At 37.6% G+C, this 24847-nt stretch overlaps 1 protein-coding gene across 2 annotated transcripts in view; it reads left to right on the plus strand.

The window, feature by feature from the left end:
* Positions 1 to 24847, plus strand: part of vps50 (VPS50 subunit of EARP/GARPII complex) — a 303387-nt gene that overhangs the window by 29149 nt on the left and 249391 nt on the right. For both annotated transcript variants that reach the window (XM_030147934.1, XM_030147933.1), the window contains exons 4-5: positions 1269 to 1340; positions 24117 to 24170. In XM_030147934.1, coding sequence (XP_030003794.1) covers positions 1269 to 1340; positions 24117 to 24170 — 126 coding nt within the window. The remainder of the gene's footprint in view (positions 1 to 1268; positions 1341 to 24116; positions 24171 to 24847) is intronic.

Raw genomic sequence — 24847 nt, forward strand, 5'->3', positions numbered from 1 at the left:
GGTCCCAGGCAAATGTCATAACAAGTTTATTCATCAAAATAACTAAATTATTTTTCTACATAAGCTTCATTAGAGTCTGAAAATTTTGCAATCTATGTTTCAGTTGGTAGATTCCTTCTTTGTAGAATTGCTGGGACTATCGACTGCATATTTTGAAATTACAGTGTGTCCATAAAGTCTCTTTACAATTTAATGAATTTGTTACAAAAGCAAATGAAAGACAAATCTCTGGAAATTACTACAAAATGAAAAGTAGATTTTGAAGTTTTTTTTGCCTCATTTAATCCACCTCTATATGGACACCATTAGTTACATGAAGCACATCCAGACGGTACTGGATTTGTTTCCATGTTGTCTGTATCATAGACTCATCAATGATGTCAATGACATCAGTGATCTTGTACTTCAGGTCGTTGATGTCCTGTATCTTTGTTCAGTACATGATATCTTGAACATAATGTCATAGAAATAAATCCAGGGCAGTGATATCTGGTGAATGAGGTGTCCAGGGAATTGGACCATCCCCTCCAATCCACCGGTCTGGAAATGTTTTATTTAGAACCCACCAACATGCAGTCCCCAGTCTGGTGGTGCACCATCTACCTGGAAAAGGATGGATGGTTGGAGGTCATCCAGTTGTGGTGACACTAGTTTTTGCTCCTGGAGGATTCTTTTGGGTTCTGTAAATTGGCTTGAGAGTCTGGTTTTGATTTGCTCTATATGTAAAGTGTCATGAGATAACTTTTGTTATGATTTGGCACTACTGTATATAAATAAATTTTGACTAACTGATTGATTGATTGATTGATATTCAGTCAAAAGGTCACGGTGAAAATTTGCAGTAACTGATCTCTTGTTGAAGAATAATGGACCAATGCAATGTGATTAAAAACATCGATAACCACTTAGTACATAGAAGAAATCTGATTAGCATATCTCATCAATTGCTTTTGTAATCCATTTTTTTTTTAATTATAAAGAGACTTTGTGGACACCATGTATAACACTTGTCTGAGAACTTTTTGACTCCCACTCACATCTTGAGCCACACAATTAAAAGCGTCTTGGAATGTTTTGTGGGAAATCTTTAAGATGTGTAAACAGCGAGTTCAGTGCCGTGACCTGAAGAAGAAAGTCCAACAAAAGGCTTCACTGCAATGAATGTGTTTGGAAGAGTTGTTTGGAAGCTGTTAAAGTCTTTGCTGTGTTTGTCTGTGTAGGAGGACATATTGTAAAGTAACATGCATATTTTTCCTGTATGTGATCAGAAACTCCCGCCTGAGCTGAACCTGCAGGAGCTGGAGGAGTACCGAGACAAGCTGAAGAGACAACAGGCAGCGGTAGGAACCTCCTCCGTCTTTACAAACTCAACCTCCATCTCAGGATTTCACGGTCATCTCCAGTTCATGTTGAGATGTGTGGCTGATATTTGTACTAGTAATTCTAAATTTTTATGGCCCTGAAAACCACTTTCCTGCTTCAGTGCAGATCTGTAGATTTGTACTAGTCAGACTATTGCAGAAACAGTTTGTGCTGTTCTTTAATATACAGTGTTCTTATTATTAAAAAGAGAAACAACTCTGACAGGCCCTCTTAAGTGCCTGTGATGCAGCGCTAAACTGTCATTAGTGGCTGCCATTACACAGACAATGTTTTCACTAAAATCATTCCGATCAGAGACTACAAATTCATTTTTTACATAGATGCTGATCTGAGGGTGTGTTTACATGCTCAAAGCACTTAATTAAAATGGGACTTTTTTGACACATGAAAACTAGTTCGGAACAAGAAGTGGCTTTCTATTGTTTTATTATTAACATGACCGTGATGAAATCACAATGTAATGTGGGAAAATAATTAGCTTTTTTTTTTTCTCCTTATTATCATAAGATTTCTCACAACTTAGAAAACACATGAAAACTTTCCAACAAAGCCACAGTTTAGTTTTGCAGGAACTTACGCTGTGACCTGTGAAGTCTTTGCAGGGAGAGAAACAGAAATGATTGGATCAGGTGTTTCCATAGCTATATAATATTTTCTTGCTGATTTTATTCTAAAAGGTTTACACCATGTTAACCCCACAAACATAATAACTCCCCTTAAATGTAATAAACTGCAAATACAGGGGCACCGCTACCAATTATGGGCTCCATGAAAGCATAATCAGAATGTTGTCATATTCTCAATAATAGTGCAATGCCATCGCACATTTAAACCCATGGTTCCTGTGGGGTCTTAAAAGTCTTGAATTTACAAATCGGCATTTACCTTAAAAAAGTCTTTAAAAGGTATACAATGCAATGTTGATGCAACCAATACACAGGTCCTGTGACTAGTTATGTATTGTTATCTACTTTAACGTGATACCCAATGAAGGACATTTATTCGGTTAAGAATTTGACACTTCAAGTAAGGAAGGAGCAGGACTAGATAAACTTTTGCTTTTTTCTGTCCCTTCTCAAACTGTGTATTATAAGTGGATACATATGTACATTTATGTTAAATTTATAGTATTTAGTTGTTTTTGTGATTAATGACCGTTGATGGGTGCATATGTAATTGATTTCTTGCTTTTGTTTTTTCTTTTTTTTAATTTCAAAGTTTGGGACAAATAATCTAATCTATTAAATTTGATATGGTGGGTCTTAAATTATGTTGCCGTAAACTTGTTCGTTGTGTTGTTTTTATGTTAAGGCATGACACACTAGCATGGACTCAAATGCACAAGACTCTTAGTCTTGTGACGGTTACCTCCGCCAAGGAGGTTATGTTTTTGCCAGGGTTTGTTTGTCTGTCTGTCTGTCTGTTTGTCTGTCCGTTAGTGTGCAACATAACTCAAAAAGTTATGGACAGATTTTGATGAAATTTTCAGGGTTTGTTGGAAATGGGATAAGGAAGAAATGATTAAATTTTGGTGGTGATCGGGGGTGGGGGGGCCCACGGGGGGGGGGGGGGGGGGGGGGGGGGGGGGGGGGGCACTGATCAGCCTTGGCGGAGGTCTGCGCTCTCCGAGTGCTTCTAGTTTTCAATGAATTTAATGCGATCTTCAGAGTTCAACAAAGAATCCAAAATACAAAAACAAGGGAACCAAAGGAGGGAGCAAAAGTGCTCAATTACTAACTATACAAAAATAGAAAAACAAGAAACAGCCTAGGTGTACTATACTCTCACCGGATAATTTGAGGAGCAAAATACTAGAAGCGAGAAAACAAGATTCATGGGGTCTAGAGGGTCTTCTCAGAGGTATCATGAACGACGCACTGACAACAGACAAAGGGAGAGAGGAGAATGTGTAGGGAGAGCAGGGCTCACAATCAGGTGTGGGTAATCAACAGGAGGACACCAGGTGAAGGCAATGAGGGAATGGGCTCTATGCACAGCCCCACTACTTCCTGAACTTCAGGTGGGTTCTTTATTTCCTGTCTTTAATTATTGGACACACTGATTAATCCAGGTGTGTCTGCTACTTCTTGTTGCGACTACTGATTAATTAGGCACACCTGGACTAATCAGTGTGTCCAATAATGAAAGACAGGAAATAAAGAACCCACCTGAAGTTCAGGAAGTAGTGGGGCTGTACATAGAGCCCATTAGGGAAGACAAAGACAAGTCAGACAGAGTGCAGACAAAACAGGAAGATAAACCACTTCACCAACATAAAACAGGAAGAGACATAACCAAAAAAAAAAAAAAAAAAAAACCCCCCTAACTAAAACCCTCAACTAAATTAACACAAACACCACCGCATGACAGTTTAAATGTGTCTGGGAAATGTCCAAGCTGCAAAGAAAGTAACGTTGGTCTACTCAGTTCCATTCGTTCCATCCCGACAATTTATATTGAAATTAGGAACCAGTTATAGATCACTTTGCAGTCCCCGGTGAGAAATGATCACAGAACATTCAGCCAACACACGTTAGTTAGCTCGAGAAAGCTGACTTTGGAAACTTTATGGGATGGCTCACAAGCGAAAAGTAACTATGGGTAATTCAATTTGAATAATGCCTGGTTGGAAAAAAGATCATTCTGGACCTGGTTGACATGAGCGGAGGGGAACGGCTTTGAAGCTTGCTGCACCTTGTGCAATATGGGCGTAAAGTAGGCTGAGAAATGGCCATTGAATTCTGTTCAAAGTAGTTTTAAAAAGGTGTTAAAAAGTCTTAAATTTAACTTGTAGAAACCTGTAGGAACCCTGTCAATAATAAGGCAATATCATTGTGCATATAAACGTATTCACTGATGTATGATGCCAGTGCAAAATAGAAGAGACTGGCAACATGTAAAGTTGACACCAAAGACTTTAAAATAAAGATGGAAAATGTTTGTGTATATTCCAAGGTTCAGTGTTCGTTTATTGTCATTCATTCAGTGTAGCACATGAAAGAATGAAATGTCTACTCAGGTCCCAGCAATAAAGATAAGAAATAAGAATAAAACAGTAAAAATATCTTAAAACCAACACAAACAAGTGGCTCCAGGCACAACAAACCCCGCCTCTTGCACATATTGTAGCTTATTATGGCATCGATCCAGCTGATGTCATCAGGTCTATGCATGTGCTGATGTCAGCATATCAATTGCCTCTAAATATGTGCCAAGTTTGAAGCAAATTGAAACAAAATTGATGTTTTTATAGACATTTGAAATTTCACCCATTATAAGTAAATGGGGAAAAAAAAAAGATTTTAAGAATTCATAAAAAATGTAAACTTTGATGTACTGTTCCCAAAATGTACTCAGATCTATTCTGGGTCACTGGCAATCTATAAACCCAGTTTGGTATGAATTCAACTAATAGTTTTGCTGCTAGAGTGTTAACAAACAAACAAACAAAGAAACCGAACCACAAACAATACCCCTTGCCTCCCCTTTGGGGGGCGGAGGTAAAACATATACAGAAGTAAAACACACATACAACACATCTAAGGTAAAAAACAGTTTGTCTGTAAGGTCATAGTTATAAAAGTACCTTTAAACCATACAAACTAAACAGTCAGTCTTGGTGGGTTGAATAATTGAGTATTATTCGTGTTAAAATATACAAAGTCCTCCTTTGTGATGAATTCAGTGTTGTGTTGATGGTGTTGCTCCCGTGGCGTCATCAGCACCATTTCTGCAGTAGTTGTCCTTTTGAGACCAGTCAGGACGAGCTGTTTCAGACCGGAGAACCGGCCTGTCAAAACAAACTCTATTTATAGAAACGTTTTCTGCCTCAATCCCCCACAGTTCAGTAAAACCTGATCTGCTAACTGCTTCGTGACGCACATCTGTGTTTTCTGTCACCTGTTTGTTTCCCTCTAGTCCCCACTTTTGTCTCTTTTTTTTCTGCCTACATCTGTGTTCCTTGTCTCCCATGACGCCTCCTTTTGACATTTTTGTCCGTAGCCCACAGAGTTGTCTGTATAGTTCACAGGATGCTCCAGATTTTATCCTTCGGCGTGATTGGACCTACGTACAATTTAGTCACAACCACACAAGTCCTCTTCCTTTCTCTCTCGGTGTAGCTGTGAGTCTGCACATGCCTCATGGGAATAACCATGATAATTGGTCCAGTGTGATGTTAGGCAGCGAGAATAAATAGAAAAAAATAGTAGAAAAACTTTCTCATAAAACTTTTATCATCCAGAATGTCTATGTGTTTGATTTGAATGTAAATTAATTTTGACTGGTCTTCATCTCCTACCTAGTCAGCTCCATACGTATTTGAAACAGTCAATATGTGATTGAAATGTGGACTTTTGTCTGTAATTCAGTTGATTTAACAAGTGTATTGCATCAAGGGGTTTGATGATATTTGACTAAAACTGGGCATTTTCACTTAATATGTGGCTATTTTCTTTACGTTTTGTTACTGTATGTGTAAAAACATACACAGGTTGAATTACACTTTGATAATATGGTTAAAATAAGTGAAATAAATGCACTCATTGATGAGGTGAGCATTCGTATCGTTAGCCTCATAGCATAATTGCCTGTCATATTTTTGGCCAAATAGTGATATCTGTGTAACTTTACTCTCCTAACACTGCTGCTTCCTTTTTCATTGTTGGCTGTGACCATTGTTGGGAATAACCGCATTACAGTACAGATTACTTTTTGCTGTAACGCAGTAGTGTAAGGCATTATTAATCAATTTTCAGTAATATTTTACTCCGTACATGTTCAATAGCGCTTGCGTTACAACACACTTTTTGTCCATAATTTAACTGCTCAAATGAAAAAAACAAACAAAAACAAAACAGAAAGACCACAAGACCTTAAAGCTGCGTATGACTTTTGCCACCAATTTTTCATTAAATCTGTAAAACCTGTCATAACCTAAGCATCACTAATCCGTAAGTCTTTCAGTGATCACTCACCTGAATCTCTTCCCTCAAGGTGAGCAATTTTGAAGTGTACTCCACCATAAACAATCCATTTGTTTACAAACAGAGCTGGTAGGTCACTCAGGCATTTTCGGAAATTTGTTGTGACGTGCATTGTGGGAAGCGGACCTCCACGCAGCTGCAGTAGCGAGAGGCAATGAAGCCGTTTCTGTGTTTGTTGCTGCTGTGGCTATAATGCAGCTGCTTGGAGTTCTGCTTCCCACACTGCACATCGCGACAAATTTTTGAAAATGCCCGACTGACCTACCAGCTCTGTTTGTAAACAAATGGCCTATTTATGGTGGAGTACACTTCGAAATTGTTCACTGTGAGGGAAGAGATTCAGGTGTGTAATCATGGATAGACTTACGAATTCTTGATACTTAGGCTATGACTAGAGTTTTATAGATTTGATGAAAAACTGGTGATGAAAGTCATCCATAGCTTTAAGGAATCAAAAATGTGGCAGGAAAGTTCTATTTCCTGTTGTTCAGCCAACAAGACAGCAGAAGACAGTACTTCGGCCTCATGGACGTATGCTCATTACTAACCCTAACCCTGTTTAATAACAGTAACAAGTAATCTGTAATTGATTACAGTTTGGAAGTAACTTGCACAACACTGACTATCACCTGAAAAAAAAAGACTGAATTATGCTATGAGGCTAACGCTATGTTTGGTGCCATAAAAAAACATACCAATCCCAGTAAATAACACTGGATCAACATCTACTGAAGGGATCTTAACTATTAAGCATGAAAGTAAAAGACAGCAAAATATGGATTCGTAACATAGTTTTTTCCCCCTCTTTTCATTCAGTGTAGATGATGTGAAAAAAAGCATGTACTGCACATCAATAGTATGATGGTCTAGGGAAAACCTACTTTAACAGGTACAGCAAGTTTTTTATATATGAGGGGAAACTGTAAGTGCTTAACAAATAAAACAACAGTAGAAAGAGCCAATGTGATTGATTTTGCTTTGATTCATTTCACAAAGGAGAGTTTGATGGTTTCACTGTAATATTTTATGCATCACAAATGAGCTGCAGGAAAAGGCTTTAACAAAGACAGTTGTGGAGCATGTCTTTCCCAGGAAGTTGGTTTAAAGAGAAGAAAAAGAGACAGTTGAGTTGACATTACTCTGCAAGAAATTCAACCAAATAGTACTAAGTATACACATGTGAAAGGCCTTTACTCCTTTATGTGGTGTGTGTTGTGGTGAAGCAGCAAAGATTTGGGCTCCGAAATGAAGCCGATGTGGAAGTTGTAATCCCACTGATTTACACTAAACTTCTCTTTAAACATTCATTCATGCTCACCTCTGACCCCTCTGAACCCTCATGCTCCTACGGCTCCTGCGGCTGTGGCTCAGTTGGTAGAGAGGTTCGTCCTTTTACCGAAGGGTTGGCGGTTTGAATCCTGGCTCTGACTGTCCACGTGTTGAAGTGTCCTTGGGCAAGACACTGAACCCTAAATTGCTCCCAGTAGAGCCTGGCAGCGCCTTGCATGGCAGCAGCCGCCTACTGGTGTATGAATATGTGTGTGAATGGGTGAATGTGAGGAATTGTAAAGCGCTTTGGGCACCATTAAGGTGTAGAAAATGCGCTATATAAGTTCAGTCCATTTACCATTTTCACCATTTACATTCTGGCCCCTTTTTGTCCGTGTTTGGTGTATTTCTCAAAATCACAGACCCTTCAAGGATTCATTTATATCACAGATGTCACACTCATTTACTTTCAGTGGTCACATTCAACCCAATTTGATCTCAGGTGGGCCGGATGTGTAAAATAATGGCATAATAACCTATAAATAACATAACTCAACCTGGAAAAAAAAGATGTTTTTAAGAAAAATAAGTGGAATTTTAACAATATTATGCCTCAACTTATCATTTATATATGTGCATTATGGACTGGCTCTACAAAGGCACCAAACGTTTAATAACAGGCAGAATATTGTTAAAATTGCACCTAATTTCAGGTTGTTCATATTGGTTCAGGTTATTTCCATTTTATTGTTAAAGGATAGTTTGTTAATGTAAATATTGTCATGATTTAATATTATTTTTTGCACAAAAACAAAGAAGAATTTGGACTTGCCATTATTTATAGGCATAATGTAATATTATTTTTTACACATTAAACCAAAAAGAAAATTTGGGGTCATTATTTATAGGTTATTATTGTATTATTTTACTTGAGATCACTATTGGTCCATATGTGGAACCTGAATTAAAACCAGTTCAACACCCTTGACTGTTAATATCTTCAGTGTAATTTTTACACTTTGTAAATTCATCCCGTGGGCCGGATTGGACCCTTTGGTGGGCCGGTTTTGGCCCACGGGTCGCAATTTCGACACCCTTGATTTATTTAAAGCTACAACATCAGATTCCACTAGAGGACTGGTCCAATGTCCTTCCTGTAGAGAATTTTCAAGGATACTATTTTATCTGTAATATTTAAGCTCCCACAATCCTCTGTGTGTCTTTTAAATGAAAAACCGCATTTGCAAAAACAGTGTTAGCAAAGACAAAAAAAAGAGCTTGTCTCTTCTCTGTAAAATGCATTTAAATACAGTTAAGAAATCTTCTTAGGCGAGGGATTAGTGTATCTGTTGGTAATTGGATTTTTGTTTTAAAATAGAGGAATTAAAATAGAATTTCAAGATGTTTTTCTTTTTCAGTGTCAAAACAGGTAAGCCAAATTTAAAAAACAGATCGAGTTTCATTTTCTCTTTCTAATAAAAAAAAAGAAAGCTACTATCTGACAGAAATGGAAAAACGGACCAAAAACGGCTGTTTTTTTTTTTTTTTTCTGAGACCGAATATTGTCATTGTCAAAGAAAGAGCGCTAATGACTAGGTCACAATGATTCTTATGAACGATGAGTCTGTATGAATCTTCCCGTTCATACGAAACCTGGACATCGTAGACATGCTCCCTCCACAAATGTCTACGAACTCTGTTTATTTGTTTTGAAATATGACCCCTTTAAAACACCATTGTGCAAAGTTTAAAATGACGTCGGTGTGGTTTTATTTCCCTGTGTCCAGCTGGTCAGGCAGTTCCAGCATTCGTTTGGACCCTTGGCTTTTAAGATATAGTTGTGGTAATTTTTGCCCTCAGAAAGCCAATATGGTCACAGCCAAATCAATCACTGGCTTCAAAATGGTATTTCAAATACCAGCGGCTGATGTCACGGTTCCTCTGTCCACTAATGATACTCAGTCCATGGTTGTGGTTCAGCTAACATGTGTGAGTGTGGATATCCTGCTGCCACTGATGGAAACATCATCTCCACACACAGACACGTCTCTGTGACATCTGTTTAAACTGTACACACATATTCATACTGTACTAAATACACACACAGTTACAGTATTCATGCCTACTGGGTGGGGAAGCAAAATTTACAATATTTTGAGGCAGGGATTGAAAGACTGTATGACCAGTTAGTTTATTGAAAGTCATGAGAATTTATTTGCCACAAGAAAACTGACATAATAGAAAATGTTTTTATTCTATGTGTCCTCCTTCTTTCTCAATAACTGCCTTCACACGCTTCCTGAAACTTGCGCAAGTGTTCCTCAAATATTCGGGTGACGACTTCTCCCATTCTTCTTTAATAGTATCTTCCAGACTTTCTCGTAATAGTTTTGCTCATAGTCATTCTCTTCTTTCCATTATAAACAGTCTTTATGGACACTCCAACTATTTTTGAAATCTCCTTTGGTGTGACGAGTGCATTCAGCAAATCACACACGCTTTGATGTTTGCTTTCCTGATTACTCATATGGGCAAAAGTTTCTGAAAAGGTATGGACAATAGTGTTAGGTATGATTATGACATCAATATATGTTTGGTTTCAAAACAATTGACGTAGTGCCTGCTGAGAAAAAACAACTAAATGTTCATTGTAAATTTTGCTTCCCCACCCTGTATAACCATCTGAAGCAGTGATGATAATTTTTCCTCATTCTCTACATCATGGATCATCCTGTCAGTTCAGGGGCCACATCCTCCCAATATGATCTGAGGTGGGTCAGACCAGTAAAATAAAAACGTAATTTATAAACAATGTCAACTCCAAACTTTTGTCTGTGTTTCTGAGTGATAACCTTCACAAACAGTCCTTTAAAAAAATGTGAATAACATGAACAACCATGAAAAAAGCTGAAATTTATTAAGAAAAATAAGCGCAATTTTAACAATATTATGTTGCAGCTTCTCATTTTCACATGTGCATTACAACTTACAGATCACAGTGGATCTACAAATACACCAAGAATAGTTAACCCTTAGGGGTCTGAGCCTATTTTGGCCATTTTTGAGTACTTTTGATTTTGCCTTTATATACTATATAAAGAAATGTTTATTATACCCTTGTTTGATATCTTTTTTTTCAGCACGACTTCATCTATCTCATCTGTCTATTATTTCTTCACTTTAACCTACTATATCGACACAAAGGGACAAAAATGCACAAAAAATCTAAAAAACAATGTATATAATTTATTGTATAAATAACACAAAGATGCTTAACGAACCTTTTCAAAGACCTTAAAAGTGAATATTGGTTCCAAATATTAGGTATATAAAATCAAAATTGTAATAAATTAAGACTATACTCAAATATTTGACATAAAAGCATATCTTTACATAGGCGTTTTCTCTGATTTTCTCACCCCACTCCCACCCCCTGTCCTCCTGGTTTCCTCATCCGGTTCAGGTGGGGGTCATTCTCACCCTTACCTATAATGCTAATGCAGTCTGTGGATTAGAATCCACAGATTCGGCCATTTTTTTTCCTTTTTGAAACAGGACAAAAAATGACGAAGATATGGTCAGAAATATAACGCTTGCTTTATATCGCTATAATAATGCTGTATCGCTTGTTTGCTCCAGTTTTAAAACGTTATGTCTCTGGTTTGTTTGCTCTATCAGCATTAAATAAAAAGAAGGAGAGTGTTTCAATTCCGCACTTTCAAATGCAGTTGTCCCCAGTGGTCTTCGTGACCGACTTCTGACACTCGGACATGTTGAATATGTCATGTGATTCAGTCACAGAGCCGTGACTGTGGACTCCTAAGGGTTAATAAAACAATATGTAATTTTACTTTTTTTTTTTTTTTTTTTACACTAAAACAAAAAGAAGAATTTGGGGTTGTCATTATTTATGGCACAGATGTCAAACATGCGGCCCGGGGGCCAAATCCGGCCCACCAAAGGTTCCATTCCGGCCCGCGGGATGAAAGTGCAAAAATAAACCTGAACAGTCCAGGTTATCCAAATCATTTTGGTTCAGGTTCCACATACAGACCAATGTGATCTCCAGTAAAAATAACAACACAGTAACCCATAAATAATGACAACTACAAGTTTTCTTTGTGAAAAATTATGTGGAAAAAATTGAAGTGAAAAAAAACCCCAAAAACATTACACTGTGAAAATATTAACATTTACAAAACTATTCTTTCACAATAAAATACAAATAAATACATAAATGAAAACAAATAAGAACAACCTGAAATGTGCAGTTTTAACAATATTCTGCCTGTTACTAAATGTTTTGTGCATTTATGGATCCACTGTGATCTGTAGTTGTGTTAATAATAAGAGATGTAATATTGTAAAAATTGTTCAAATTTTAGTTCCAAACTCCAAAATTTTAACAATATTCTGCCTGTTACCAAATGTTTATGTAATATTGTGTGTAAATGTACATGTACATGTATAAATAACAAGTTGAGGCATAATATTGTTAAAATTGCACTAATTTTTCAAATGAAATGTCTGTTTTTTCAGGTTATTCACATCTTTTTTGTAAAATGTAAATATTTTCATAATTTAATTTTTTTTTTTTTTTTTACTAAAACAAAAAGAAAAACTTGGATTTGTCATTATTGATAGGTTATTAAGTCATTATTTTACTCGTCTGGCCTGCTTGAGATCAAATTGGGCTAAATATGGCCCCTGAACCAAAATGAGTTTGACACCCCTGATTTATGGGTTGTTATGATAGTATTTTACTGGTCCGACCCACTTGAGATTGAATTAGTCTGTATGTGGAACCTGAACTACAATGATTATTAATATCTTGAGTGTAATTTCATAAAATTCATCCCACGGGCCAGAATGGAGCCTTTTGTGGGCTGGTTTTGGCCCGCAGGCTGTATGTTTGACACCCATACTTTACACTGTCAGTTGATGAGCAGGGTCTCCAGACATCTTATCTGTGACGTTATTATTTAAGCTCTAAAGCAGTTCCGTCTAGGTGTGTGTGCAGCTGCCGGAGGTGTGTATTTATGAGATAAGAGGCGAGTGGGAAATGTACAGTGTGTACAGAACATCAGCTTGTTCTCTAGTGTATTTTCTTTTTTTTTTTTTAATCTCCTGCTGAGATGTTTATGTGAACTGATGTGTCAATGGAGGTCAGCATAAAAACATATCTTTTCCCCCTTTTTTTCTTCCTTCACTCCAACCTGTGTCGTATGTTGCAGGGTATAAAAGGCTTTCTGTGGGAACGGCTGAGACATTGACTTCCCTGCTGCTTTGCCACAGTATCTGGGCTTAACTGGCACCTCTGACACACAGCCTCAACTCACTTTAATCCAGTTGTTCAGTTGAGATGTCAGTTCTTACTTCCTCATCCACTTCTGTTCATTCCTCTGTTTTCAGTCCACTGCAGTACTGTGTCCCCTGAGAAATCACATGCAGTTGTAATTCTACCACTTTACATGTGACGATAAAGAGCAGAGGAATCAGATGAAGCTTTTAATCGAAGGAGAAAATCAAAGTTTGGTGTGAGCTAACGTTGGCGCCTCTGCGATGGATGGATGTTCATGGAATACCCTCTTATGATGCGTTTCACACTATGTTTGTCAGTCCTTTATCTGTGCTGTCCAGTTCAGGAAAGTAAAATCAAGTAACAATTCATGTAAACACAGAGCACAGCTGGAAACAGACCAGGAGCTGAAACTGTATTTAAAGGGGTCATATTTTGCTAAACCCACTTTTATTAGTCTTTGGTTCATTTATTTGTGTGTTTGGACCCTGATAGTTCTAGAAGTTTGAATTTGAATCCTCCAGGTGCTGTAAAGCTATCTTTATATTCATAAGGGCAAAAATGGAGTGGATTTCTAGTTATATCACGACATTTGCACATATGAGGTCAAGACTTCGAACATTTCTCCGAGTACGACATAATTGTTTATCAGCAGCAGCGGTTGTAGTCCATACTGGAAATATGTCCAGACTTTGAACCGATTACCTAGAATGTTCAGTTGTTGGTTGAACAGAACAGAGCAGCACCGCCAACAACCTGGAGGGGGCGGGGCCTGAAGTGGCTCATGTGCATTTAAAGGGCCAGCGCACACAATGACATTTCTGGTGTCATTAGTCAGAAATAGGGTTGAAGATGGACCTGTGGAGTTGAATTTATGAAGAATTCAGACCCAAGTTTACAGTTTACAGTTTATGTAGACCACAGGGAAATGTTTTAAAATGCATAATTCCATTTTAAAAAAACTAAATATCACTCCTTTAAGACACTTAACCCACTTAATCCATGGTTACGACTCCGTGACTTAATCACATGACATTTTCAACACGTCGTAGCATCGGAAGTCGGTCACCTAGACCATCGGAGACAATTGCATTCGAAATTGTGGACTTGAAACACTCTCCCACTTTTTATTTTATGTTAATAGAGCAAATACAACTGGAAATATCACGTTTTGAAACCAAAGCAAACAAACGATATAGCGTTATTATAGCGATATAAAGCCAGCGTTATATTTTTGACCATATCTTTGTCATTTTTTGTCCTTTTTCAAAATGGAAAAAACTGGCACAGTCTGCGGATTCTAATCCACAAACTGCATTAGCATTACAGGTAAGGGTGAGAATGACCCCCACCTGGACCGGATGTGGAAACCGGAAGGACCGGGGATGGGAGTGAGAAAATCGGAGAAAACACCTATGTAAAGATATGCTTTTATGTCAAATATTTGAGTATAGTTTTAATTTATTCCAATTTTATTTTTTTATACCTAATATTTGGATCCAGTATTCACTTTTAAAGTCTTTGAAAAGGTTCATTAAGAATCTTTGTGTTATTTATGGAATAAATTATATACATTTTTCAAATCAGATTTGATTTTTTTTTTTTGTGTTTTTTGGCCTTTTGTGTTGATATAGTTCATTAAAGTGAAAAAATAATAGGCAGATGAGATAGATGAAGTTGTGCTGCAAAAAAAGATACCAACCATGGGTATAGTAAACATTTCTTTATATAATATATAAAGGCTACATCAAAAGTACTCAAAAATGGCCAAAATAGGCTCAGACCCCTAAGGGTTAAAAGTTGTGACCTGCTGCAGGTAATACACAGACTATGGGAAATTACACTTATAGCTGTATTTTTTTTATTTAAAAATGTGAATTTCCAACATTTGTTCAATTAAAGTACCAGTTAGCTTTGCCCTAGGTCATTGTACAGAAACAATAATAATGGATGCAGTCTAATCTAGTATACAGTCTGAGTTAACTGGATCCTTGATATTAATTTCACCTTTTTTGAAAAATGGCTTGAGTAATTAAGGTGTACCTGTACGAGGGCTGTTCAATAAGTTCATGGCCTCACCCAGAAATACTGGTTGTTATAATACAGGATGTTACATTCTTTCGTGATGGGATAGTGATGCTTGAACATCGATGGACCAAGTGCATTGCTGTAAATGGAGATTATGTTGAAAAATAAAATATAAATTATCAGTCTGTGTTGTTCTGTTCTGGGTGAGGCCATGAACTTATTGAACGGCCCTTGTACTGGTCATGCTTACGACATTAATTGTGCTTTGTGTTATTAATTAGAAGTGAGAGAGCTGCAAATTCAATAAAAAATTGCTATAAATGCACCACACTGGACCTTTTTATTATGTGAATTATGGGCGGGGGCAGAACCTATGGGGAGCAGCTGTTGCCGACCTACGACGGCATATTAGGGCCACATAAGAAAATAAAAACACTTGTGACTGCGAGAATAAGTAGTAAAATATTGAGATAAAACCCGTAATTTTATGAGAATAAAGTTGAATACAAAAAAGAGTCAGATTTTTATGAGAATGAAGTTGTAATATTATGAGAATAATGTTGTCAAATTTTGAGAATAAAGCCATAATATTATGAGAATAACTTCATTACAAGAGTGATGCCTCTGGCTGAGTAGATCCACTGTTGATGCTTTAATAAAGGTAAAGTGTAGCGCTGATCATAGCCCAGAGATAGACTGGATAACACAATATAATTACAACCAACCAAAAAATCAGGTATACAATAGTGAATATCAGAACTGACTCAACAAACTGTGCTGGGTGATGTTTGAGGTGATGAAATGAACTAGTCAGTGTGTTTGCTGCCTTCGATTGTGATGTTTTCTTGGCAATTTTGGCACAAAATTGAGCTTGGATGATCCAGAAGATGAACCAGTACCATTAAACCGATCTATTTTTCTTCAATCTATTTCTTCTGTTGTTGTCAGTGTTTGGGAAAGTGGTGAAAGTCACTGCAGTGTATGTCTGTGTATATATACACACACACACACACACACACACACACACACACCATTTAACGAGAGAAGTTGATGCCCCATTTAGCTGCATTCTTCCCTCCGGTTATACTGCTGTATAATTCAAAACACATGTAGATGGTAGGAAATACAGGGTGTTCATAAAGTCTCTCTGTGATTTAACAAATTTATTGCTAAAGCAAAATTAATAGAGAAATCTGTGGAAATTATTACAAAATGAAAAGTAGACATTGAAGTTATTTTTGCCTTATTTAATATGGACACCATTAGTTCCATGAAGTCGGTACTGGATTTGTTTCCATGTTGGCTGTATCATAGACTCATCAATAGTGTCAGTGGCATCAGTGATCTTCTGCTTCAGGTTGTTCATGTCCTGTATCTTTGTTCGATACGTGATATATTTAAGATAACTTCATAGACAGAAATCCAGGGCAGTGATATCTGGTGAATGAGGTGTCCAGGGAATTGGACCATCCCTTTCAATCCACCGGTTTGAAAATGTTTGATTTAGGAACCCACCAACATGCAGTCCCCAATGTGGTGGTGCACCATCTACCTGGAAAATGATGGTTGGTTGGAGGTCATCCAGTTGTGGTGACACATATTCAGTCTAAAGATCAAGGTAAACATTTGCGCTAAATGATCTCATTGAAGAAAAATGGACCAATGATTTGATCGCACATGATCCCACAATGTGAATAAAAAAAACGCTGAGTACATAGAACGAATCTGATGAACACAACTAGTGGTGTGTATTGGCAAGAATCTGGCGATACGATACAAATCACAATACTAGGATCACGATACGATATATCACGATATATATACTGTTAAAAAGGCAATGTTTTTGTTTGTTTCTTTTTTTTTTTTTTTTTTAAAGATTTTTTCCTTGAAGAATTAAGTTACACCAGAAATATGCACAAATACTTATTTGATCCCAACAGGATCTAATGCTATATCACAAAATGTTCCTGTGTTTAAACTTCAATTATGTTTTACAGACATTACAGTTTAAGATCCTGTTCAAATGTTCATCTTCTATTAGTTCATAAATAACATCAGAACATTATTTTTGTACAATCCCAACAAAGGAACTAACATTATTTTAAAAAAGAGTGTTAAATAATAATAAATAAAATGTAAACAAAAAAACCCCCCAAAAACATTAATGAACCTCTGCCATATCTGCATTTGAATAAATACCTAAAAATATCAATACAGTCGTTTTTAATATCGATACAGTATTGTGAAATTGAATATTGCGATATATTGCAGGACTAATATTTTCTTACACCCCTAAACATAACTCAACTGCTTTTGTAATTCCTTTTTTAAATTGTAAAGAGACTTTGTGGACACCCTGAATTATACATACCTCATACAGTGAAAATGGGCATTTTTTAAAATAAGTTGTACAAAACAGTACTGATTATATCAAATATATATATAGGTATCCCACCTGGTCCAACACTACAGACCCATCTAAACATCTGTATAGAACTAACTGCTAATTCAGTTTATATGAGCTTTCCCTTTAATTTATCACTCATCTACACACAGCACTTTTCTGGGACATTGCAAAATTCTGCATTACAGCTCCCGTCCTTTCAAAAGTGCTTCCTCACAGGAATGTCTGTGGAAGCAATGTTAGTAGTGTCAATTTTTAATGAAACTTGAAAAGCCAGAGATGACGATCGCTTTTTCTTGCAGCAATAATGAATTCTCTCTGCCTTTGCTCACTTTTGAAAACTTAGTAATGCTTATGCAATCTGTGGCTAAACCCTGCCTGGCTCGCCGTATTTTTTCTCCCTTCGATCAAATCGAGTAGAAAACGGCGTCCCGCTGTGTGGAGGAAGCTTCAGGTTGTGTGTATGCGTGAATAAAAGTGGAGCATGAGAGATCACATTATAACATGAAGTGCATAGACACACACAGCTTCAAACCACCCCTAACGCTGCATTTATGAAGCAGAGAAATGACCCGAAGCACCCCATTTGGAAGTGCAAATCTGACAGAATATAACACATCAGAGACACCGAGCCTTTGAAAGATGACTTCTAAATCTTCTTTTCATTTTGCAATTTGGATTTTTGTTTTTTTATCTGACTACAAACAACAAAATGACCCATCTGTATCAGAAAGGAGCAGTGGACCCTACATCAATACCACTGCACCAGCACTTCAAAGTGAACCTGTGCTAATATTGGTGTGTTTTTCTAGTACAAATACTTCCTTTTGCAACTCCTAACCCTTGTTAACGTCCACTCTTTCATCTCTAATTGACTCATCTGTCTCAGTAAACACTTGCAAGAAGATTCAGATGTGTGCCTTCCTTCTTCCTATACAAACCTAATACTGGCCTGGAACATTAGGTTCCAGGCCAACATGGAACCTAATGTTCCAGGTTGGTGCGACTAAAATGAGTTTGACACCATCAGCAGAGTCAAACTCATTGTAGTGCGGGGGCCACATACAGCCCAATATCACGTCAAGTGGTAAAATAAGATCGGTAAAATAACAGTGAAAAAAGTAAAATTGCATTATGAAAATGTTCATAAAAGTTACCTTAAAGATGCGAATAACATGAACCACCTGAGATTTCTTAGGAAAAATAAGTGGAATTTTAACAATATTATGCCTCAGTTTATCATTTACCCATGTATATTAAAACTTACAGATCACAGTGGATCTACAAATCCACAAAACATTTAATAACAGGCACAATATTATTAAAATTGCACTTACTTCTCTTAAGACATTTCAGGTTTCTCATAGTTGTTCAGGTTGTTCACTTTTTTGTGAAAGTATAGTCTGTAAAAGTAAACAATGCCATTTAATTTTACTTTTTTACACTAAAACAAAGAGAAAAATTTGTAGTAGTCACTATTTATAGGTTATTATGATAGTATTTTACTGGTCCTACCCACTTGAGGTTGAATTGATCTGTATGTGGAACCTGAAATAAAATGATTTTAATCCCCTTCAATTGATAATATCTTCACTGTACTTTTTATATGTCACAAATTTATCCCACAGGGACCTTTTAGTGGGCCGGTTTTGGCCTGTGAGCCTTATGTTTGACACCTGTGTCTTAGGCCAACATTAGGTCATTTATTTATTTTTTTCTAATTTATTAATTTATTTTACATTTATTTATTTTAAATTTATGTATTTATTTCTTTTTTTTACATTTTATATTTATTTATTTATTTATTTATTTATTTATTTAATTTTATTTTTTCATTTTATTTTTTTAATTGTTTTTATCAGTAATTATCAACATTAGGTTTGTTGGTTTAGTAAAGTTCTGATAACCACATATACATTTCTCAGCCTCTGTATTTAAATCCAATCTGAATATATGTCAAGTATGTACAGTAAAACAAAAGTTTCAGGCAAAAAAACTGCTTCCATAAACCAACGTGGTCATATTTAGTGTTGCTTCCCTTTGTATTTAACATGTCTTTAACCCTTTAGTTCAGACAATATGAGATTTATTGCATTAATTTTCTTCTTTCATGTTTTATACCAGGTTTTATTCAACACGTCAGATGTTTCTATCTGTGCCGCTTCTTGTCATGGGGTCAGATGTCACAATAAATACTGACTATACTTTTAGAACACTTTTAGATCACTGTTTTGTGTGTCTTTTAAGGCTGTGCGCATATTTCTTGTGTTTTCTTGCATTTTCTTCTATCTGAAGAAAATATATAAAATACTTTTTTTTAATCTCTTCTTATGAAATGATTGTGACAATGTGATTTATTCTTAATAGATAAAGATGAATGTGTCTAAAAACAAATTTATTCCAACTTCAGGAGCAACATTCTGTATTTATTGTATCTATATAACGTACACAGAAGCTTTCTTTCCAATAAAGAAGTGCTAGACTATCTGTCCAAATGCTGCCAAACATGGTTAATTTTAATGAGCAATGCTGACTTTTTTTCTGTCTTTGTCTTCCCTCATGGTTACAGATTTTTTTTTTGGAGTCTCCCTTATGCCACATGCTACTGTCTCCACTAAAAAATGTAGTCATCGTCTTGCTGTTTGCCTGGCTCGATAATTGTTCATTGCCAGTTAATGATTTTGGACAACACTTACTCCATCTGCTGAATATTGCATGACTAAGTTACTTCACAATTAGTCTCCATTTGTCAATGTGAGGATGGGCGAGCAGGAAATAATGACTTTGGCCTTGTGGCCCAGGTAGGAGGGTCTGCTGCTTACTCACTGCCTCTACCACTGAGTTCACACTCCTGAAAAGTTTAGTCCCTGCTGTGTGTCATAGACTCTGCTGCCAATAGGTGGAGTTATGGACTTATTTTGAAGGAGGTTTGGAGAATGATGGATGGTTTTATTGGGGAAAAACAAACAAACAGTGAAAGCAGTATAGGAAACGGTGGATAAAGCAGTCGATTTTTTTACCCTGCTCTGTTTCCACTTGTTTCCCCCTGTGTAACTACTGAATTCATATGCTTGAAGCATAAAAAAGGCCATGAACACAAAATTACTCCAACCCTGTTGAATGAGCAGCTCAAATTTAGACGAATACTATCTGTTCAGGTCTGCATTCGGCTACTTTACACACTCAGCGCATGTTAAAATGTCAGCACACCCCCTCACTTGTTTTGAATGTGCTCACAAGTGCTGCAAAGTCCTCCTGTGGTATGTGAATGTGGAGGTAAACAATAATCTGAATGGGAGAGGGAAAACTGAGTGGGATGAAGATGGTTGTTTTGTGCGTCCTGGATGTGTGTGTCCTTATTCCAGCTGCCACAGCCTTTCTTTTCTCCTGCTTTTGACAGTGCTGTATGGTTTACTGTTATAATAATGGGGGGGGGGGGGGGGGGGGGGTTAATATCAAATACCACATTAGCCCTGATTTTCTGATGCAACAAGATGTCCTAAGCACTCCTGTATAATTTTTTTGAAATTTTCTTCCAACCCCCCCCCCCCCCACCACCCCCACCACCACCACCCTGAAAATGACTTTTTTAACTATGAAATTGGCAACTTTCACAGCTTTTCCACTCTTTTGTGCAATGCAATGTATAAATATGTTCATGATGGGCCTTTTAGTGATCTTGTAAGTGCCATATTGTATCGTAAGAGTACTTTGTACTATGAAAGGTCTAATGTTACAGTCATGTTGTAGGTAAAAGGTCACCAAAATGCCTAGTTTTTTCAAAAATTTATACCATTCCAACATTTTTATCAAATATGTCCTAAGTTCTCTTCCCTCTGGTGGGATCCCCCAAGGCCTTTGGCCCTTTCAAAGCCACATTACAGACTGAATATTGCAACATGTACATTCCATTTGAATTTGCCGCCATTAGTGTGGCGGGAAACACTAACACTTCATTCATTCATTCATTTTCTGAACCCACCCAGGTCACTTGGAGCCTATCCCAGCTACTTATGGGCGAAGGCGGGGTACACCCTTTCGCCAGGTCATCACAGGGCTGAACATATAGAGACAAACAATCACTGTCACATTCACACCTATGGGGGATTTAGATTAACCCATTAACCTATCAGTGCATGTGTTTGGATGGTGGGAGGAGCCAGAGTACCTGGAGAGAACCCACGCAGACATGGGGAGAACATGCAAACTCCACACAGAAAGGTCCCACCCCCGTCGACTGGTGTTGGAATCGAACTCAGGACCATCTGTCTGTGAGGCACCAGTGCTTTCCACTACACCAATGTGTCGCCCACAACGGGACATATACATGTAAATGCAGGGCTCATGACTGCGACTGAATTACGGTCACATGCGCCTGAGAATTTCGGTAGTGCGACTGTTTTTGAGATTACGATCGCACGGTGCGCCAATAAAAAAATGAGCGAAAATTAATACGTGCGCCTAGAATAATGGCTGCAGAAGTAACTCGTCAGCTGAAAATAAACAAGCTCCACGCCCCGCTGACTGAAGCGGAAAATCTAGTCCCCGCCCCCTCGCGTGCGCATCTCTGCGGATGGTCCAACACTGCATGACTTCGATGCACTGCCAGCGGTCAGGAAGTACCTACACTCTGGCACCAGGTCAAGGAGGCCTGACTTCAGGCGTCGTGGTGCAGACCACAGTGACTAAGGGGCACCAGGTCAAGGAGACTTGACTTCAGGCGTGGTGTAGACCACAGTGACTAAGGGCCTTTAGGCCATGAAATAAAAAAGTTGGTTGTTGCAAATAATGGTGTGATTCGTCTTTCTTCTCCAAGAACCAACTAAAGTATATACCACACATTGACAATTGTTTTGCACCTGTGTCAATGTAAGCTTTTTCTTTCATACTCTATTCAAATACTTTATTCTAGGTTGTTAACATTGCTTAAATACATATAGGAATATTACTTGGTATGGCCAAGAGTTTGGTTGTTCTCCAAATTTTTTATATAATAGTGGTGCGCCTAGATTTTAGCCTGTGCTCCTAAGTTTTTAGGGTTAGGAGCACAGTGCTCCTAGGTCAAAAAGTTAATTTTGAGCCCTGAAATGTCAAAGTCATGTGAAACTACCGTTTGTTCTTTTTGACATGTCTGTATGGATAATACATTGGGTAAATAGTTGTGTTTAATGTGTCTTATTGAATGGAAGTTATTTGTGGTCAGTAGATGTGTTCTGAGGAGAGAACCTGAGCCCAACATTTGGAGAACCCACATTAACAGCTTAATTCCATGAAATATACATTTTTGACCATTTGGGTGACCTTTGACCTATCATTTGACCTTGACACTACGCCTTTGGTGGTGCAAAGCGCTCTTAAGACATGACATTTCTCACAAAAAAACATTTAAGGGCCCAGCATGAGCAGATTGACACGTTGTACTTTATCAAAAGAGAAGAAGGTTTGAAAGTTGCCAAAACCCCCATGTTTTCAGGGTTGAAAAAGTAATTTTCGGGGTTTGGGCTTGATTTGAAATTTTTTCACATTTTTGTTTTCCCAAGAGACGGGAGTATTAGAAAATCTGGGCTAAAGTTGAATCTGAAAATTTTCCTGAAATAAGCCCCTCCCATAATAATAAGGAGCATGTATATGTCATATGTTTATAGGAAGGTTCGAGGGTTAATCAGCATGGTTTTAATTAGCAATTAATCACAACTGTTGCATAGGCGCTCACTTTGGAGATGTATGTACTATGTGGAAAAGGGTTAACACCCTGCCTCATGCTACAAGCAGATCCAATTCCACAGGGTGGCCAGAAAGTAGAGCGGGTCATCCAATAACCGAAGGGTTGGCAGTTCGAATCCTACTCTGTCCCAGTCATGTGCCGTTGTGTCCTTGGGCAAGACATTTCATCCACCTGGCCTCTAGTGTCACTCACAGTGGTGTATGAATGCATGTGAATGTTTGGTGGTGGTCGGAGGGGCTGTTTAACGCAATTTGGCAGCCACACTTCCGATAGCCTGCCCCAGGGCAGCTGTGGCCCATCATAAGTAAATGGGAGAAAAAAAAGAGGTAAATAATTCATAAAAAATGTGAACTTCACTGGCAGTCTATAAACCCAATTTGGTATGAATTGAACCAATAGTTCTGCTGCTACAGACATTTGAAATTCCACCCAATGTAAGTAAATAGGAGAAAAAAAAGATTGAAAAAATTCATAAAAAATTTCAACTTTGACCTACTGTTACCAAAAGGTAATCAGATCTATTCTGGGTCACTGGCAATCTATAAACCCACTTTGGTGTGAATTCAACCAATAGTTTTGCTGCTGGAGTGTTAACAAACAAACAAACAAACAAACAAACCAAACCAAACCAAACCAAACCTTGCCTTCCCTTTGGGGGGCGGGGTAATAATTAGTTACAATTTCATGTCACTTCTGAGTAAAATTGGGAGTATGCACAAAGGAGATGATGAAACAACAAAAAAACAGGTGATTCTTTGAAGACCATAAGTAATTCTGTTGAGAAAGACATCGAATGCAGTGAAAGTAAAGGGAGACACAGTTTTAAAAGTCTTTATTTTTGCTGTAAATACAGATACCAGTTATTCTCGCTTCCTTCCAACAGCATGATTACTCTGTCTCAGCAGTGGTTGCAGGGTGCCATTTGAGGAGAAAAAAAACATCCAGTGTCTTTTCACTTGTTTCCTTTTCCATGTATTATTTTATATTCCATTGCTTATTTTTGCTCTCTCCCTCTCCCTGTAGGTTTCTAAAAAGGTCGCTGATCTCATCCTGGAGAAACAACCTGCTTATGTCAAGGTACGCTGCCAGTGTCAACGCCACATGACATTAAACTGCTGCTGGATTTTTTGCTGTACTTTGACCTGCCACATGCTTTCCAGAAAAAAAAAGAAAAGAAAATGAGCCACTGAAGCTAATTCCAAAACTTATCATTTTTGTGTGTCAGGTAGTTGTGTTTTCAGTGGAAAGTTTTGACATATTAGGTCTGGACATCAGGTTATTTCACGGTATCTGCATGTGTGCGGACGTGTTTCTATGTTGGTAGCTGACTGCCAACCAGATAGGGTAGAACATCTGTAACCATGGCAATAGGAAATTTGACTCCCAACTGAGGATAAAAAGGGGGGCAGTAGACTAGTTTTTATTCAGAACCCTGTCAGGGTCTGAATTAAAACTAAGTCCACAAAATCCCTTCTTTGATTGTCTTGTGATGTCGCAATTAACTGTAATGAACCAGTGCAAATGACGGCACCATCATGTATAATTAAGAAGTTCTTCAGTCTATTTTGGTCAGATCCAGTACAGACAGATTTCCTAAGGCAGTGTTATAAATGTCCAATGTCCTGACCAAAACTAGTACGTCTTATGTGACGAACCCAAAAATAGACTAAAAGTATCACTGCTCCATGATTACATTTTTGTATGGCTATCTCTGCGATATACTGTGTCCCATAATGCATCACTGCCACCCCCCT

This window comes from Sphaeramia orbicularis, chromosome 11, assembly GCF_902148855.1.
Source record: "Sphaeramia orbicularis chromosome 11, fSphaOr1.1, whole genome shotgun sequence".
NCBI lineage: Eukaryota > Metazoa > Chordata > Actinopteri > Kurtiformes > Apogonidae > Sphaeramia > Sphaeramia orbicularis.